The sequence below is a fragment of the Ranitomeya imitator genome, chromosome 1 (assembly GCF_032444005.1).
Source record: "Ranitomeya imitator isolate aRanImi1 chromosome 1, aRanImi1.pri, whole genome shotgun sequence".
In the NCBI taxonomy this organism is placed as follows: domain Eukaryota; kingdom Metazoa; phylum Chordata; class Amphibia; order Anura; family Dendrobatidae; genus Ranitomeya; species Ranitomeya imitator.
Genome location: NC_091282.1, coordinates 225,043,478 through 225,061,913, shown reverse-complemented (window position 1 = coordinate 225,061,913; position 18,436 = coordinate 225,043,478). Strand labels below are relative to the sequence as shown.

At 44.2% G+C, this 18,436-nt stretch overlaps 1 protein-coding gene across 2 annotated transcripts in view; it reads left to right on the top strand.

Annotated features, from left to right (window-relative positions):
• The window catches only part of OSBP2 (oxysterol binding protein 2), a 387,724-nt gene that overhangs the window by 247,328 nt on the left and 121,960 nt on the right, over positions 1-18,436 (top strand). For both annotated transcript variants that reach the window (XM_069754235.1, XM_069754244.1), the window contains one exon: positions 17,571-17,763. In XM_069754235.1, the coding sequence (XP_069610336.1) occupies positions 17,571-17,763 (193 nt within the window). The remainder of the gene's footprint in view (positions 1-17,570; positions 17,764-18,436) is intronic.

Genomic DNA, 18,436 nt, shown 5'->3' with positions numbered 1-18,436 from the left:
CGGCGCTGTGCTTCTCTGCTCTGGCTGTGAGCGTCGGGCAGCCGGAAAGCAGAGAGGTGACGTAACCGCTCTGCTTTCCGGCCGCTGTGCTCACAGCCAGAGCAGAGAAGCACAGCGCCGGGGACAGACAGCGGTAGGTAAGTATGTAGCGTTTGTTTTTTTTACTTTAACGATGGTAACCAGGGTAAACATCGGGTTACTAAGCGCGGCCCTGCGCTTAGTTACCCGATGTTTACCCTGGTTACCAGCGAAGACATCGCTGAATCGGTGTCACACACACCGATTCAGCGATGTCTGCGGGGAGTCCAGCGACGAAACAAAGTTCTGGACTTTCTTCCCCAACCAGCGACAGCACAGCAGGTGCCTGATCGCTGCTGCCTGTCACACTGGACGATATCGCTATCGAGGACGCTGCAACGTCACGGATCGCTAGCGATATCGTCTAGTGTGACGGTACCTTTAGGTTTTTCCATTTGAAGGGTACAGAATAATACTGGTGTAGGCACAGCACACAGTCAGGGTCCTTTACTCCCCGAAGCCTCTGCACCCATATGTATGGGCAGGGCTGCCACTAGGAATTTCGGGGCCCCATACTGACAAAATTTTCGGGGCCCCCTTCAGACTCCACCCAGGCTCCGCCCAAGTTCCGCCTCCACCCTAGCTCCGCCTCCACCTCGAACTTTGCACAGTCCCTCCGCCCTTTCTTTGAAACACTCCACTTCTGCACCACATCATCCTCACCAATCACACATTAGTGTCAGGAGATTGGTGCCCAGTCCATGCACTGCTGTGCGAGCACAGACCGATAGCCCCATTTCAAAAATTAAACTGCCATAATAATAATAAAGATGTTTCTTGATCATATGTACCCACTTGCAACAATAATTTCCCACTCCCCTTCCAAACCACAACCAAAACTTATAAGTTACTGGATTATCTTGAGCTGCTGCCTGATGATATAAATTGGGCATTTGGTTTTGCAGCAGGTCAGGATCATCCAGTAGCTTACACATTGCTGTTGGAGAGGAGGAAGGTAAGGGGGAAGGTATGACTGTATCATACAATCACGTACTGTTATGGTGGACAAACGAATACATGGACTTGTTATTTACTCACACAGCTGAAGTTGCCACCGCGCCCACTACCCAGTCAAGAATAATGGTCATCTCAGCCTGCCCACCTCTGCCGCCTCAGCTTGCAAACCAAATAAATAAATAAATGGAAGGTGTATATTATTGCATATATAATCACTGGTTATACACTTACAAAAATGTACTACATAAATATATATATTATATATATATATACTAGCTGAAGAGCCTGGCGCTGCCTGGGCATAGTAAATATCTGTGGTTAGTTATAGCACCTCACTTCTCTTATTTTCCCATCATGCCTCTCATTTTCCCAATCACATCTTTCATTTTCGCCCTCACATCTCTCATTTTCTCCCTCACTCCACTATTTTTCCTCACTCCTCTCATTTTGCACTCACACCTTTTCATTTTCACCTCACACCTCTCATTTTCACCTCATCACCTCAGTATATACATGTTTGTCATCTCCCTTATATATAGTATACATCTGTATGTCATCTCCTGTATATAGTATATACCTGTATATCATCTCCCCTGTATATAGTATATACCTGCTGTGTGTCATCTCCCCTATATATAGTATATACCTGAATGTCATCTCCTTCTATATATAGTATATACCTGTATGTCATCTCCCCTGTATATAGTATATATCTGTGTGTCATCTCCTTCTGTATATAGTATATACCTGCATGTCATCTTCTATATATAGCATATACCTGTATGTCATCTCCTCCTGTATATACCTGTAGGTCATCTGATCCTGTATATAGTATATACCTGTGTGTCATCTCCTCCTGTATATAGTATATACCTGTATGTCATCTCCTCCTGTATATTTATGTACCTGTATGTCATCTCCTCCTCTATATAGTATATACCTGTGTGTCATCTCTCCTGTATATAGTATATATCTGTGTGTCATCTCCCCTGTATATAGTATATACCTGTGTGTCATCTCCTCCTGTATTAGACCTCGTTCACACGTTATTTGCTCAGTATTTTTACCTCAGTATTTGTAAGCTAAATTGGCAGCCTGATAAATCCCCAGCCAACAGGAAGCCCTCCCCCTGGCAGTATATATTAGCTCACACATACACATAATAGACAGGTCATGTGACTGACAGCTGCCGTATTTCCTATATGGTACATTTGTTGTAGTTTGTCTGCTTATTAATCAGATTTTTATTTTTGAAGAACAATACCAGACTTGTGTGTGTTTTAGGGCGAGTTTTGTTTGTCAAGTTGTGTGTGTTGAGTTGCGTGTGGCGACATGCATGTAGCAACTTTTTGTGTCGAGTTGCATGTGACAGGTTAGTGTAGCAAGTTGTGTGCAGCAAGTTTTGCGCATGGCGAGTTTTGCGCGTGGCGAGTTTTATGTGTGGTGCCTTTTGAGTATGTGCAAGTTTTGTGTGAGGCAACTTTTGCATGTGTTGCAACTTTTGTGCATGTGGCAATTTTTCCGCGTGTGCAAGTTTTGCGTGTGGCGAGTTTTCCATGAGGTGAGTTTTGCACTTGTGGCGAGTTTTGCAAGAGCCTAGTTTTTGCATGTGGCGAGTTCTGCGTGGCGACTTTTGTGTTTCGACTTTTATGTGGCGAGGTTGGTGTATTTGTGGTGAAATGTGTGCTGAGGGTAATATGTGTTCAAGCACGTGGTAGTGTGTGGCGCATTTTGTGTGTGTGTTCATATCCCCGTGTGTGGTGAGTATCCCATGTCGGGGCCCCACCTTAGCAACTGTACGGTGTATATTCTTTGGCGCCATCGCTCTCATTCTTTAAGTCCCCCTTGTTCACATCTGGCAGCTGTCAATTTGCCTCCTACACTTTTCCTTTCATTTTTTCCCATTATGTAGATAGGGGCAAAATTGTTTGGTGAATTGGAAAGCACGAGGTTAAAATTTCACCTCACAACATAGCCTATGACGCTCTCAGGGTCCAGACGTGTGACTGTGCAAAATTTTGTGGCTGTAGCTGCGACACCTCCAACACTTTTCCTTTCACTTTTTTCCCCATTATGTAGATAGGGGCAAAATTGTTTGGTGAATTGGAACGCGCGGGGTTAAAATTTCACCTCACAACATAGCCTATGATGCTCTCGGGGTCCAGACGTGTGACTGTGCAAAATTTTGTGGCTGTAGCTGCGACGGTGCAGATGCCAATCCCGGACATACATACATACATACACACACACACACACATACACACACACACATTCAGCTTTATATATTAGATATATGTGAAAAGAAATTAAAAAGGAGTCAAGAGTAAAGGAGTGATCACCCCCCATTTATTTATTTTACTGACTTTTATAGCAGTACTAATTCCAAAACTCTCCCTGTTTGAATCCGTGCAGGTGTGAGCAGCCAGCAAACAAAGCCCCCCAGCCCTGTTGAAATCCGTGCAGGCAGCAAACAAATCCCCCCACTGGGCCCTGTTTGGATCCGTGCAGGTGTGTGCAGCCAGCAAACAAAGCCCCCCACCCCTGGGCCCTGTTGAAATCCGTGCAGGCAGCAAACAAACTCCCGCACCGGGCCCTGGTTGAATCCGTGCCGGTGCGTGCACCCAGCAAACAAAGCCCCCCAGCCCTGGGCCCTGTTGCAATCCATGCAGGCAGCAAACAAACTCCCCCACCGGGCCCTGTTTGAATCCGTGCAGCAGGTGCCAAGGTGCGTGCAGGCGCAGCCAGCAAACAAAGCCACCCCCCGGGCCCTGGGCCCTGTTTGAATCCGTGCAGCAGGTGCCAAGGTGCGTGCAGGCGCAGCAAAGCCCCTCCGGGCCCTGTTTGAATCCGTGCAGCAGGTGCCGAGGTGCGTGCAGGCGCAGCCAGCAAACAAAGCCACCCCCGGGCCCTGGGCCCTGTTTGAATCCGTGCAGCAGGTGCCGAGGTGCGTGCAGGCGCAGCGAAGCCCTACCCCCCCGGGCCCTGTTTGAATCTGTGCAGCAGGTGCCGAGGTGCGTGCAGGCACAGCAAAGCCCCCCCCCCGGGCCCTGTTTGAATCCGTGCAGCAGGTGCCGCGGTGCTTACCCTGCTGGCCCGCCACCTCCACCTGCTCCTCCGGTCTGCAGAGCTGCTGCAGTAGCAGCCTGCACGTCCTGCCAGTGTCCTCACTCCCCCGTCCGGTCCCTCGTCGTCAGATGGTCCCTCGCTCCCGACTTTCTTTGCTCCTCCCGTTCCTCCGCCGTCTGCTCCTCCCGCCGGTCCTCCGCCGTCTGCTCCTCCGCCGTCCGCAGGGCACAGGCACCCACGTGGCACACCGCACGCTGCTCTGCTCCGGAAAGAGGAAGTGGAGCAGGGCAGCGTGTGACGTCACCGGCCCATGATGCACCAGGCCTTAAAGCTACAGTGTTTATTTAGGCTGCTGCGCTGCGCCGCTGCCAACAGCAGCCAGCAGCCTGAATAAAATGTCAGGGGGGGGCCCGAGCGGAGCGCGGAACGGGATGCCAGCGTGCTCAGGCCCCCCTTTTTGCTCCTCATCACCGGGCCGGGCCTGAATAAAATGTCAGGGGGGCCCGAGCGGAGCGCGGACCGGGCTGCCAGAGTGCTCGGGCCCCCCTTTTTGCTCCTCATCACCGGGCCGGGCCTGAATAAAATGTCAGGGGGGCCCGAGCGGAGCGCGGACCAGATTTAGCAAGTAATCTAAGATAAATAGTGTCTATTGTAAGTAAGGATGAGGAAGGGATGAAACTGACATTTCAAATTGTATTATGGAATCTGAAATGGAATTTTCTGCTCATACATAGCAGCACAATGTGCATTTTTCAATTGTTTTTTAAATCCTCTCTGTGGAGCACCTAATAAAACACTATTTTGATACACCACATTCTAATTAAAAATACATGAAACGCCACATAAAAACAGCTTCAAAAACTCAAAAGTTCTTTCAATAACATGCCAAAAATCACATGTATTGATCAAACATTTTTTAGTTGAAAAAGTCCTGAAAATGAAAAAACTTAGTGTGAACATAACCTAAAAAGACTTCTAGATCTGTTCTACGAATGGAGGAGAGAGTTGGTAGTAGTAGAAAAAGCAGACGTGTAATGACATCGATGACAAGACCGAAGTGAGTCACTTCTAAATGGCGTTCTCTTCTGAGGGAGTATTATGGGATATTATCATGTCCGAGTCACCAAGTATGGGCCCCAAACATGGCACTAGTTCTTTTCTGAGCCAGTCAGACAATGCTTATGATACTTTGGTCTCTGTTACCTTTATTTTTGACTTTGCTTCTAGTACATTCCTCACCAAATTCTGTAGATTTCATAAGTCTGCTGTAAAATGAAGGAATATTGATAAGTTGTGGGTACGGTTTAAAAGTCTTGATTACCGTATGTCGTAAACGGCTATACAGTTGTCTGTTATACCTTGTCGGTTTTTTCCGGCAGCATGGATGACAAGTACAGCACACGGATGACATTTGTGTGCAGTCCACGTGACATTTACCGAAAAATAATCATTTAAAGGTCTATATAGATAGATGTGGTCTAAGTACATGATAGATAAATATAATTGTGAGATATGCAATCATTTGCTTGCGTGTGTAGCTTACTGTACATGTATTAACTATCAAATAAATAAATGACATGATGTCCCCCTGATTTTTGCTTACCATCAAAGGTAAAGCAGAGACTGCTGTGAGCTGATTTTATCAAACTGGGAAAGACCATGGTTATTGGGCCCTTCCCAGCCTGAAAATGCCAACCCGCAGTCACCCCAGAAGTGGAGCATCATATTAGATGCTCCAATTCTGGCACTTCACCTCGGCTCCTCCCGTTGTCTTGATGCATTGGCAATCAGTGTAATGGGACTTGGAGTTGATGTCAGCTGTGAATTGTCCAAAAACAAAGCTGGCATCAAGCTCTGGTGTTAGCAATGGAGAGGTGTCTGTCAGATGCCCCATTACTAACCCATATTTAAAAAAAAATAAATAAACACAGAAAACAATACTTATTTAAATAAACACTCCCCAACACTTTCACTGGTTCACCACTTTATAAAAAAAAAAATCTGACTTAGTCCAACGAATCTGACGTACTCCAGCAAATGGAAACCTGAAAAGACCATACATACAAAACACAGAGAAATAAGACACTTTTCCTCATTCACCACTTTATAAAAAAAAGTTCCCACGCAGATCCGATGTATTCCAGGCGAATCCAGCAAAGTCCATCGAATCTTCTTATAAAGTGCAGCATGACCCAAAAGTAGCTGTTTGCAAAGACTGTAGTGTCAGAACGAGGCTCCAAGGGCTTTGTACGGCAGATTCAATGGATTTAGCTGGATTCGCTTGGACAACGTTAGATTTTCTAGACTATGTCAGGCCCACGTGGGATATGTATTTTTTTTATAAAGTGGTGAACTAGAGAAAGTGTCAGGGAGTGTTTATTTAAATAACATGTTTTGTGTTATACAAAGCCATCCATAACCTGTCTCCTCCATATATCTCTGACCTAATCTCCGGATATCTTCCCTCACGTGATCTCCGGTCCTCCCAAGACCTCCTTCTCTCCTCCACACTTATTCGTTCCTCACCCAAACCGCCTCCAAGCCTTCTCCCGAATATCCCCCATCCTCTGGAATTCTGTGCCCCAACATGTCCGACTATCAACCACATTCGGATCCTTCAGACGGAACCTGAAAACCCATCTCTTCAGGAAAGCTTACAGCCTGCAATAACCCCGCTGCCTCCCTGCCAACCAGAGCTACCGCAACCGCAACCCCACAACCATACCTCCCAACTTTTGAAGCTGGGAAAGAGGGACAAAGTTAGCGGCGCGCAACGCGCATCGCGGCAAATTTTAGGCCACGCCTCTGACCACACCCATTCACTAGTCACACCCATATCCACGTCTCAACCACACCCATTTAGCACTGCTGATCACACTGTTCATAAAGAATAATTATAAACAAAAAAATATGGCCACACAGTGCTCCATACTGTATAATGGCCACACATGATGCTCCATACTGTATAATGACTGCACATGATGCTCCATACTGTATAACGGCCACACAGTGCTCCATACTGTATAATGGCCACACATGATGCTCCATACTGTATAATGACTGCACATGATGCTCCCTACTGTATAACGGCCACACAGTGCTCCATACTGTATAATGGCCACACATGATGCTCCATACTGTATAATGACTGCACATGATGCTCCATACTGTATAACGGCCACACAGTGCTCCATACTGTATAATGACTGCACATGATGCTCCATACTGTATAACGGCCACACAGTGCTCCATACTGTATAATGGCCCCACATGATGCTCCATACTGTATAATGACTGCACATGATGCTCCATACTGTATAATGGCCACACATGATGCTCCATACTGTATAATGACTGCACATGATGCTCCATACTGTATAACGGCCACACAGTGCTCCATACTGTATAATGGCCACACATGATGCTCCATACTGTATAATGACTGCACATGATGCTCCATACTGTATAACGGCCACACAGTGCTCCATACTGTATAATGGCCACACATGATGCTCCATACTGTATAATGACTGCACATGATGCTCCATACTGTATAACGGCCACACAGTGCTCCATACTGTATAATGGCCACACATGATGCTCCATACTGTATAATGACTGTACATGATGCTCCATACTGTATAACGGCCACACAGTGCTCCATACTGTATAATGGCCACACATGATGCTCCATACTGTATAATGACTGCACATGATGCTCCATACTGTATAACGGCCACACAGTGCTCCATACTGTATAATGACTGCACATGATGCTCCATACTGTATAACGGCCACACAGTGCTCCATACTGTATAATGGCCCCACATGATGCTCCATACTGTATAATGACTGCACATGATGCTCCATACTGTATAATGGCCACACATGATGCTCCATACTGTATAATGACTGCACATGATGCTCCATACTGTATAACGGCCACACAGTGCTCCATACTGTATAATGGCCACACATGATGCTCCATACTGTATAATGACTGCACATGATGCTCCATACTGTATAACGGCCACACAGTGCTCCATACTGTATAATGGCCACACATGATGCTCCATACTGTATAATGACTGCACATGATGCTCCATACTGTATAACGGCCACACAGTGCTCCATACTGTATAATGGCCACACATGATGCTCCATACTGTATAATGACTGTACATGATGCTCCATACTGTATAACGGCCACACAGTGCTCCATACTGTATAATGGCCCCACATGATGCTCCATACTGTATAATGACTGCACATGATGCTCCATACTGTATAATGGCCACACATGATGCTCCATACTGTATAATGACTGCACATGATGCTCCATACTGTATAACGGCCACACAGTGCTCCATACTGTATAATGGCCACACATGATGCTCCATACTGTATAATGACTGCACATGATGCTCCATACTGTATAATGACTGCACATGATGCTCCATACTGTATAACGGCCACACAGTGCTCCATACTGTATAATGGCCACACATGATGCTCCATACTGTATAATGACTGCACATGATGCTCCATACTGTATAACGGCCACACAGTGCTCCATACTCTATAATGGCCACACATGATGCTCCATACTGTATAATGACTGCACATGATGCTCCATACTGTATAACGGCCACACAGTGCTCCATACTGTATAATGGCCACACATGATGCTCCATACTGTATAATGACTGCACATGATGCTCCATACTGTATAACGGCCACACAGTGCTCCATACTGTATAATGGCCACACATGATGCTCCATACTGTATAATGACTGCACATGATGCTCCATACTGTATAACGGCCACACAGTGCTCCATACTGTATAATGGCCACACATGATGTTCCATACTGTATAATGACTGCACATGATGCTCCATACTGTATAACGGCCACACAGTGCTCCATACTGTATAATGGCCACACATGATGCTCCATACTGTATAATGACTGCACATGATGCTCCATACTGTATAACGGCCACACAGTGCTCCATACTGTATAATGGCCACACATGATGCTCCATACTGTATAATGACTGCACATGATGCTCCATACTGTATAACGGCCACACAGTGCTCCATACTGTATAATGGCCACACATGATGCTCCATACTGTATAATGACTGCACATGATGCTCCATACTGTATAACGGCCACACAGTGCTCCATACTGTATAATGGCCCCACATGATGCTCCATACTGTATAATGACTGCACATGATGCTCCATACTGTATAATGGCCACACATGATGCTCCATACTGTATAATGACTGCACATGATGCTCCATACTGTATAACGGCCACACAGTGCTCCATACTGTATAATGGCCACACATGATGCTCCATACTGTATAATGACTGCACATGATGCTCCATACTGTATAACGGCCACACAGTGCTCCATACTGTATAATGGCCACACATGATGCTCCATACTGTATAATGACTGCACATGATGCTCCATACTGTATAACGGCCACACAGTGCTCCATACTGTATAATGGCCACACATGATGCTCCATACTGTATAATGACTGCACATGATGCTCCATACTGTATAACGGCCACACAGTGCTCCATACTGTATAATGGCCCCACATGATGCTCCATACTGTATAATGACTGCACATGATGCTCCATACTGTATAATGGCCACACATGATGCTCCATACTGTATAATGACTGCACATGATGCTCCATACTGTATAACGGCCACACAGTGCTCCATACTGTATAATGGCCACACATGATGCTCCATACTGTATAATGACTGCACATGATGCTCCATACTGTATAACGGCCACACAGTGCTCCATACTGTATAATGGCCCCACATGATGCTCCATACTGTATAATGACTGCACATGATGCTCCATACTGTATAACGGCCACACATGATGCTCCATACTGTATAATGACTGCACATGATGCTCCATACTGTATAACGGCCACACAGTGCTCCATACTGTATAATGGCCACACATGATGCTCCATACTGTATAATGACTGCACATGATGCTCCATACTGTATAATGACTGCACATGATGCTCCATACTGTATAACGGCCACACAGTGCTCCATACTGTATAATGGCCACACATGATGCTCCATACTGTATAATGACTGCACATGATGCTCCATACTGTATTACGGCCACACAGTGCTCCATACTGTATAATGGCCACACATGATGCTCCATACTGTATAATGACTGCACATGATGCTCCATACTGTATAACGGCCACACAGTGCTCCATACTGTATAATGGCCACACATGATGCTCCATACTGTATAATGACTGCACATGATGCTCCATACTGTATAACGGCCACACAGTGCTCCATACTGTATAATGGCCACACATGATGCTCCATACTTTATAATGACTGCACATGATGCTCCATACTGTATAACGGCCACACAGTGCTCCATACTGTATAATGGCCACACATGATGCTCCATACTGTATAATGACTGCATATGATGCTCCATACTGTATAACGGCCACACAGTGCTCCATACTGTATAATGGCCACACATGATGCTCCATACTGTATAATGACTGCACATGATGCTCCATACTGTATAATGACTGCACATGATGCTCCATACTGTATAATGGCCCCACATGATGTTCCATACTGTATAATGGCCCCACATGATGCTCCATACTGTATAATGATCGCACATAATGCTCCATACTGTATAATGGCCCCACATGATGCTCAATACTGTATAATGGCCACACATGATGCTCCATACTGTATAATGGCCACACATGATGCTCCATACTGTATAATGGCCCCACATGATGCTCAATACTGTATGATGGCCACACATGATGCTCCATACTGTATAATGATCGCACATGATGCTCCATACTGTATATTGGCCGCACATGGTACTTCGTACTGTATAATGGCCACACATAGCTACTCCTACAAACGCGGCTGCGCTCCGTACACTTTGCATACACGGCTCCGCTCCATACACACGGCTCCACTCCATACATCTCAAACACACACGGCTCCGTTCCGTTCACCTCGTACACATTCAGCTCCGCTCCATACACCTCATACACACACGGCTCCGCTCCATACATCTCGTACACACGGCACTACGTACACCTCATACACACACCGCTCCGCTCCATACACATTGCAGAAGCTACTCCGCTCCGTATACCTTGCACACACACGGCTCCGCTGCATACACCTCATACACATACGGCTCCTCTCCATACATCTCGTACACACACGGCACTACTCCGTACACCTCGTACACACACGGCTCCGCTCTATACACATTGCACACACTGCTCCGCTCCGTATACCTTGCACACACATGGCTCTGCTCCGCACACCTCGTACACACGTGGCTCCACTCCATACACCTTTCACACTCTGCTCTCATCTGAACACCTCTTACATGACTCCGCTCCGTACACCTCGTACACACGCGGCTGTGCTCTGTACATCCCTTACACACACGGCTCCGCTCCGTACACCTTTCACATGCTGCTCTGCTCCGTACACCTCGTACACACGCGGCTGCGCTCCGTACACCTCATGCACACGGCTCCGTACACCTCGGACACACGCGGCTGCGCTCCGTACACCTCATGCACACGGCTCCGTACACCTCGTACACACGCGGCTGCACTCCGTACACCTCGTACACACGGCTCCGTACACCTCGTACACACGCGGCTGCGCTCCGTACACCTCATGCACACGGCTCCGTACACCTCGTACACACGCGGCTGCGCTCTGTACACCTCATGCACACGGCTCCGTACACCTCGTACACACGGCTCCGTACACACACGGCTAAGCTCCATACACCTCATGCACATGGCTCCGTACACCCCTTACACACACGGCTAAGCTCCATACACCTCGTACACACACGGCTCTGCTACATCCACCCTGTAAACACCTCCTGACCTCACACATACGCTGCCTTACCCTCCTCCGGCGCCATGGCAACTAGCAAAGTCCTGTACACGGAGGTCCTCCTCCCGAATCCGATCATGTGACCCCTGACTCCTCCCATCCTGTGACCTCATCACAGGTCCTGTGCACAGAGCAGCCATTATGTGCTGCTGTGCTGGCCGGGTGCAGGGAGCTCTCAGCTGACCGACCGGGTGATTCACATACTTCCCAACCAGTGCGGGACAATTAATGTCCCGCCCGGGATCGCGGGGCTGACTGTCAAAATCAGGACAGTCCCGCTGGATCCGGGACGGTTGGGAGGTATGCCACAACCCATTGTCTCCTTCCCCACCATCCTGTAGAATCTAAGCCCGCAAAGGCAGGCTCCTCACCCCTCTGTATCAGTCTGTCATTGTTAGTTTGGCTTACTGTAAGTGATGTCTGTAATTTTTATGTAACCCCTTCTCATGTACAGCACCATTGAATCAATGGTGCTATATAAATAAATAATAATAATAAAATTCTTTTTTTTCCTGGGTTAGTAATGGGAGAGTCTGATAGACACCTCTTCATTACTAACACCAGGCTTGATGTCAGCATTGTTTTTGGACAATTCACAGGTAACATCAAACACATGCCCCAGTAGCCTGATTGCCAACACACCATGGCATTGGTAAGGGCCAGAATTGGAGCACCTCATGTGATGTACCACTTCTGGGGCCCAAAATACATGGACCTTCCCAGCCTGATAATATCTGCTCTTCGCTGTCTGCTTTACCTTTGCTAGTTACCAGAATTGGGGGGGAATGCACGTCATTTTTTAAATTGATTTATTAGCTTAACACATAGTAAGCTACACATGCACGGCATTAATTATATGTCTTGCGGACATCTATCTATCTACAAGTGCTTCTCACTAAATTAGAATATCATCAAAAAGTTAATTTATTTCAGTTCTTTAAGACAAAAAGTGAAACTCATGTATTATATAGAATCATTACAAACAGAGTGATCTATTTCAAGTGTTTATTTCTGTCAATGTTGATGATTATGACTTACAGTGAATGAAAACCCATCAGCGATCTGTCACTTTACTGTGATGTCCGACCCTGGGGCAAAGTAAAAAAAAAAACTTTACACGTGTAAAAAAAAAAAAAAAAAAAAAATTCCTAAATAATAATAATAAAAAAAAAATATTGTTCCAATAAATACATTCCTTTATCTAAATAAAAAAAAAACAAACAATACACATATTTAGTATTGCCGCGTCCGTAACGACCCGACCTATAAATCTGTCACACTAGTTAACCCCTGCAGTGAACACCGTAAAAAAAAAACGAGGCAAAAAACAACGCTTTATTATCATACCGCTGAACAAAAAGTGGAATAGCACGCGATCAAAAATACTGATATAAATAACCATGGTACCGCTGAAAATGTCATCATGTCCTGCAAAAAACGAGTCGCCATACAGCATAATCAGCGAAAAAATAAAAAAGTTATAGTCCTCAGAAAAAAGCGATGCAAAAATATTATTTTTTCTATAAAATAGTTTTTATCGTATAAAAGCGCCAAAACATAAAAAATGATATAAATGAGGTATCGCTGTAATCGTACTGACCCGAAGAATAAAACTGCTTTATCAATTTTACCAAACGTGGAACGGTATAAACGCTTCCCCCCGAAACCTTCCTACCCCCCTTCCCCCCCGAAATTTATGAATAGCTGTTTTTTGGTCATGCTGCCTCACAAAAATCGGAGTAAAAAGCGATCAAAAAATGTCACGTGCCCAAAAACGTTACCAATAAAAACGTCAACTCGTCCCGCAAAGAACAAGACCTAACATGACTCTGTGGACCAAAATATGGAAAAAATATAGCTCTCAAAATGTGGTAACGCAAAAAATAATATTTGCAATAAAAAGCATCTTTTAGTGTGTGACGGCTGCCAATCATAAAAATCCGCTAAAAACCCCGCTATAAAAGTAAATCAAACCCCCCTTCATCACCCCCTTAGTTAGGGAAAAATAAAAAATTAAAAAAAATTTATTTATTTCGATTTTCCCATTAGGGCTAGGGTTTGGATTACATTTATGGTTGGGATTAGGGTTAGGGGTGTGTCAGGGTTAAGGGTGTGGTTAGGGTTATGGTTGGGATTAGAGTTAGGGGTGTGTTTGGGTTAGGGTCTCAGTTAGAATTGGGAGTTTCCACTGTTTAGGCACATAAGGGCTCTCCAAACGCGACATGGCGACCGATCTCAATTCCAGCCAATTCTGCGTTGAAAAAGTAAAACAGTGCTCCTTCCCCTCCGAGCTCTCCCGTGTGCCCAAACAGGGGTTTACCCCAACATATGGGGTATCAATGTACTCAGGACAAATTGGAAAACAATTTCTCTTGTTACCCTTGGAAAAATAAAAATTTGGGGGTCTAAAAAAACATTTTTGTAGGAAAAAAATTATTTTTATTTTCACGGCTCTGTAAGCGTAACATGATGCCCGCAGACCATTCCATCAAAGTCTGCATTTCTAAACGGTGCTCCTTTCCTTCCGAGCTCTGCCATGCGCAGAAACAGTGGTCCCCCCACATATGGGGTACCATCTCAGGACAAACTGGACAACAACTTTTGTGGTCCAATTTCTCCTGTTACCCTTGTGAAAATAAAAAATCGCGGGCTAAAAAATCATTTTTGAGGAAAAAAATTTATTTTTTATTTTCACGGCTCTACGTTATAAACTGTAGTGAAATACTTGGGGGTTCAAAGTTCTCACAACACATCTAGATAAGTTCCTTGGGGGGTCTAGGTTCCAATATGGCGTCACTTGTGGGGGGTTTCTACTGTTTAGGTACATCACGGGCTCTGCAAATGCAATGTGACGCCTGCAGACCAATCCATCTAAATCTGCATTCCAAATGGCGCTCCTTCCCTTCCGAGCTCTACCATGCGCCCAAACGGTGGTCTCCCCACATATTGGGTATCAGCGTACTCAGGACAAATTGGACAACAACTTTTGGGGTCCAATTTCTCTTGTTACCCTTGGGAAAATAAAAATTTGGGGGGCTAAATAAACACTTTTGTAGGACAAAAAGAATTTTTATTTTCACAGCTCTGCGTCATAAACTGTAGTGAAACACTTGGGGGTTCAAAGCTCTCACAACACATCTAGATAAAATCCTTAGGGGGTGTACTTTTCAAAATGGTGTCACTTGTGGGGGTTTCAATGTTTAGGCACATCAGGGGCTCTCCAAATGCTACATAGCGTCCCATCTTAATTCCAGCAAATTTTGCATTGAAAAGTCAAACGGCGCTCCTTCCCTTCCGAGCTGTGCCATGCACCCAAACAGTGGTTTACCCCCACATATGGGGTATCAGCGTATTCAGGACAAATTGCACAACAACTTTTGGGGTACAATTTCTTCTAGTACCCTTGGGAAAATAAAAAATTGGGGGTGAAAATTTCATTTTTGTGAAAAAATATTATTTTTTATTTTTACGCCTCTACATTATCAACTTCTATGAAGCATTTTTTGGGTCAAAGTGCTCACCACACATCTAGATAAGTTCCTTACAGGGTCTACTTTCCAAAATGGTGTCACTTGTGGGGGGTTTCAATGTTTAGGCACATTAGTGGCTCTCCAAAAGAAACATGGCGTCCCATCTCAATTCCAGCCAATTTTGCATTGAAAAGTCAAATGGCGCTCCCTCCCTTCCGAGCTTTACCATGCACCCAAACAGTGGTTTACCCCCATACATAAGGTATTGGGGTACTCAGGACAAATTGTACAACAACTTTTGGGGTCCATTTTCTCCTGTTACCCTTGGTAAAATAAAACAAATTGAAGCTGAAGTACATTTTTTGTGAAACAAAATTAAATATTTATTTTTTTAACCATTCCAAAAATTCCTGTGAAGCACCAGAAGGGATAATAAACTTCTTGAATGTGGTTTTGAGCACCTTGAGAGGTGCAGTTTTTAGAATGTTGTCACACTTGGTTATTTTCTATCATATAGACCCCTCAAAATGACTTCAAATGTGATGTGGTCCCTTAAAAAAAATGATGTTGTAAAAATGAGAAATTGCTGGTCAACTTTTAACCCTTATAACTCCCTAACAAAAAAATATTTTGTTTCCAAAATTGTGCTGATGTAAAGTAGACATGTGGGAAATGTTACTTATTAAGTATTTTGTGTGACATATCTCTGTGATTTAAAGGCATAAAAATTCAAAGTTGGAAAATTGCGAAATTTTCAAAATTTTCGCCAAATTCCTGTTTTTTTTACAAATAAACGGTAATATCAAAGAAATTTTACCACTATCATGAAGTACAGAATGTCTCGAGAAAACCATGTCATAATCACCGGGATCCATTGAAGCGTTCCAGAGTTATAACCTCATAAAGGGACAGTGGTCAGAAATGTAAAAATTGGCCCAGTCATTAACGTGCAAACCACCCTCGGGGCTTAAGGGGTTAAACGTACTATATGATTGGCAAGCTGTATTCTTGTAGACACCGTCTCATATTCTTTCAATATAAGTCGTGCATTTACATCATGTGTCATAAAGGACCATTGTATTTGACACACCGTTAAATGGATTTTTCATGCACCTTTTTTATGAATTCTAAAGTGGTTGGACACTATTTCGCTTGTTTGAAATGAACATTGGACTATAGAATATCCTTAGCGTTCATTTATAGTTCTTTCTACAACACTATATATATAGGGTTCCATTTTGATGTATTTGGGTCAAAAAATTGATCATTACCTTTACAGTTTACTAATACTGAGCGTACAACAATGGTCCTGGATTAGTTGTTATGATGACTAGAGCCTGGAAGATTAGAGCATCATGGATTTATCAAATTCTAGACCGAAGGGAACATTGTGGCTAAACAGCTGGTGAATGTCACCTAGCACAATACAATTCCCTGACATTCCACCAGTTTTAAGATTCAGTCCAGGCTCTTGAGATACCATTACAGCATTTCCCCACATTAGTCTCACACATCTGTAAAACTGTCTAGAAATGACCCCTGTCTTTAAAAACATCCCACTATTAAAATGGATCCGAGGCTTCTTCAGGTTTGAATTCTCAGCATCTTTTTGTTATTCCATGGCTCCCAACTAAATACATAATGGGTCACTTTATTATTACTGTTATTTTTTATGAATTAAGGTTTGGATACACTACAAATATTCATTTGGCTATGTAATTCAACTAAATCGGAATCACAGACACATGGCTTGAGGGTGTTATCCACGCACAGGGCACTGGAGCTCCTGAGACATCAGAGAATAGGCCAAAGGAGTGGCCTACCAGTGACTATTCCTTTTATAGCCCGTTCTCTCCGCAAGACCTTTGACAGGTGTATAATGTAAATTGGTTGCTTTTTTCATAACTTAGAAGATGTAATAGTTGAGAAGAAACCATTAGAAAGAAGTTATTACCCTGTGCTTTTTGTCAAATAGATCACTGTTTTTTTTCCTTGTCTTTTTTTCCCCTTTTTTGAAGGCATGCCGTGATTTCTTGGAATTAGCAGAATCCCATAGTCGGAAATGGCATCGTGCTTTGCAATATGAGCGTGAACAGAGAGTCCATTTGGAGGAGACCATTGAGCAGCTAGCAAAGCAGCATAATAGCCTTGAAAGAGCCTGCCGAGGACCACAAGGTCTGACTTCTAATCCTACAGGAATTCCCAACTCAGGTAAATTTGCATCACAGCTGTTTTCTGAACACAATTACTCAATAAAATAGAAAATCCAAATGAACCAGAAGTGGTAAGAGACAAAACCCCCAAAATGTAACATTTAAAGGGAAGCGATCATCAGAAAATGTCTTATTGTTTAAATCAGGGTTTTATGTTAACTGTATTGTTTTTAGCATTTTTTCTCCATATCACAAGAGCTATATTAAAAATTAAAAATAGAAATCTTGCAATTTTCACATTGGCCACTGGGGCTTTTTTAGACTCTTACTTCCTGTTGTTCCAGGAAACAACACATGTACATAGCCACAATAGTCAGATCCTGACCCTATATTTTGTGTTGAAGTTTCTAATGAGTCTGTGCAGAGGTAATTGTGAAGGGAAGGAAAGCAGGGTCAGCTGTGACATATTGTGATTGGTGGATCCTGTGTTATCAGCTGTGTGATCTTATCCGTCATTGTACAGGAGGAAGAGGTCCACGGTGACATCACCTATTGTGATTGGTGAATCCTATGCTCTCCGCTGTGTATAGAGGTGTTACCTGTCATTGTAATCCTGTCTGTGATTAAGGATCCCGCTGAAAACTCTTCCTGAAAGGACAGGAAATATTACTCTAAAAAAAAACAACAAGTATCTAGTTTTAGAATTAGAAGGAATAAGCATAGAAATAGAA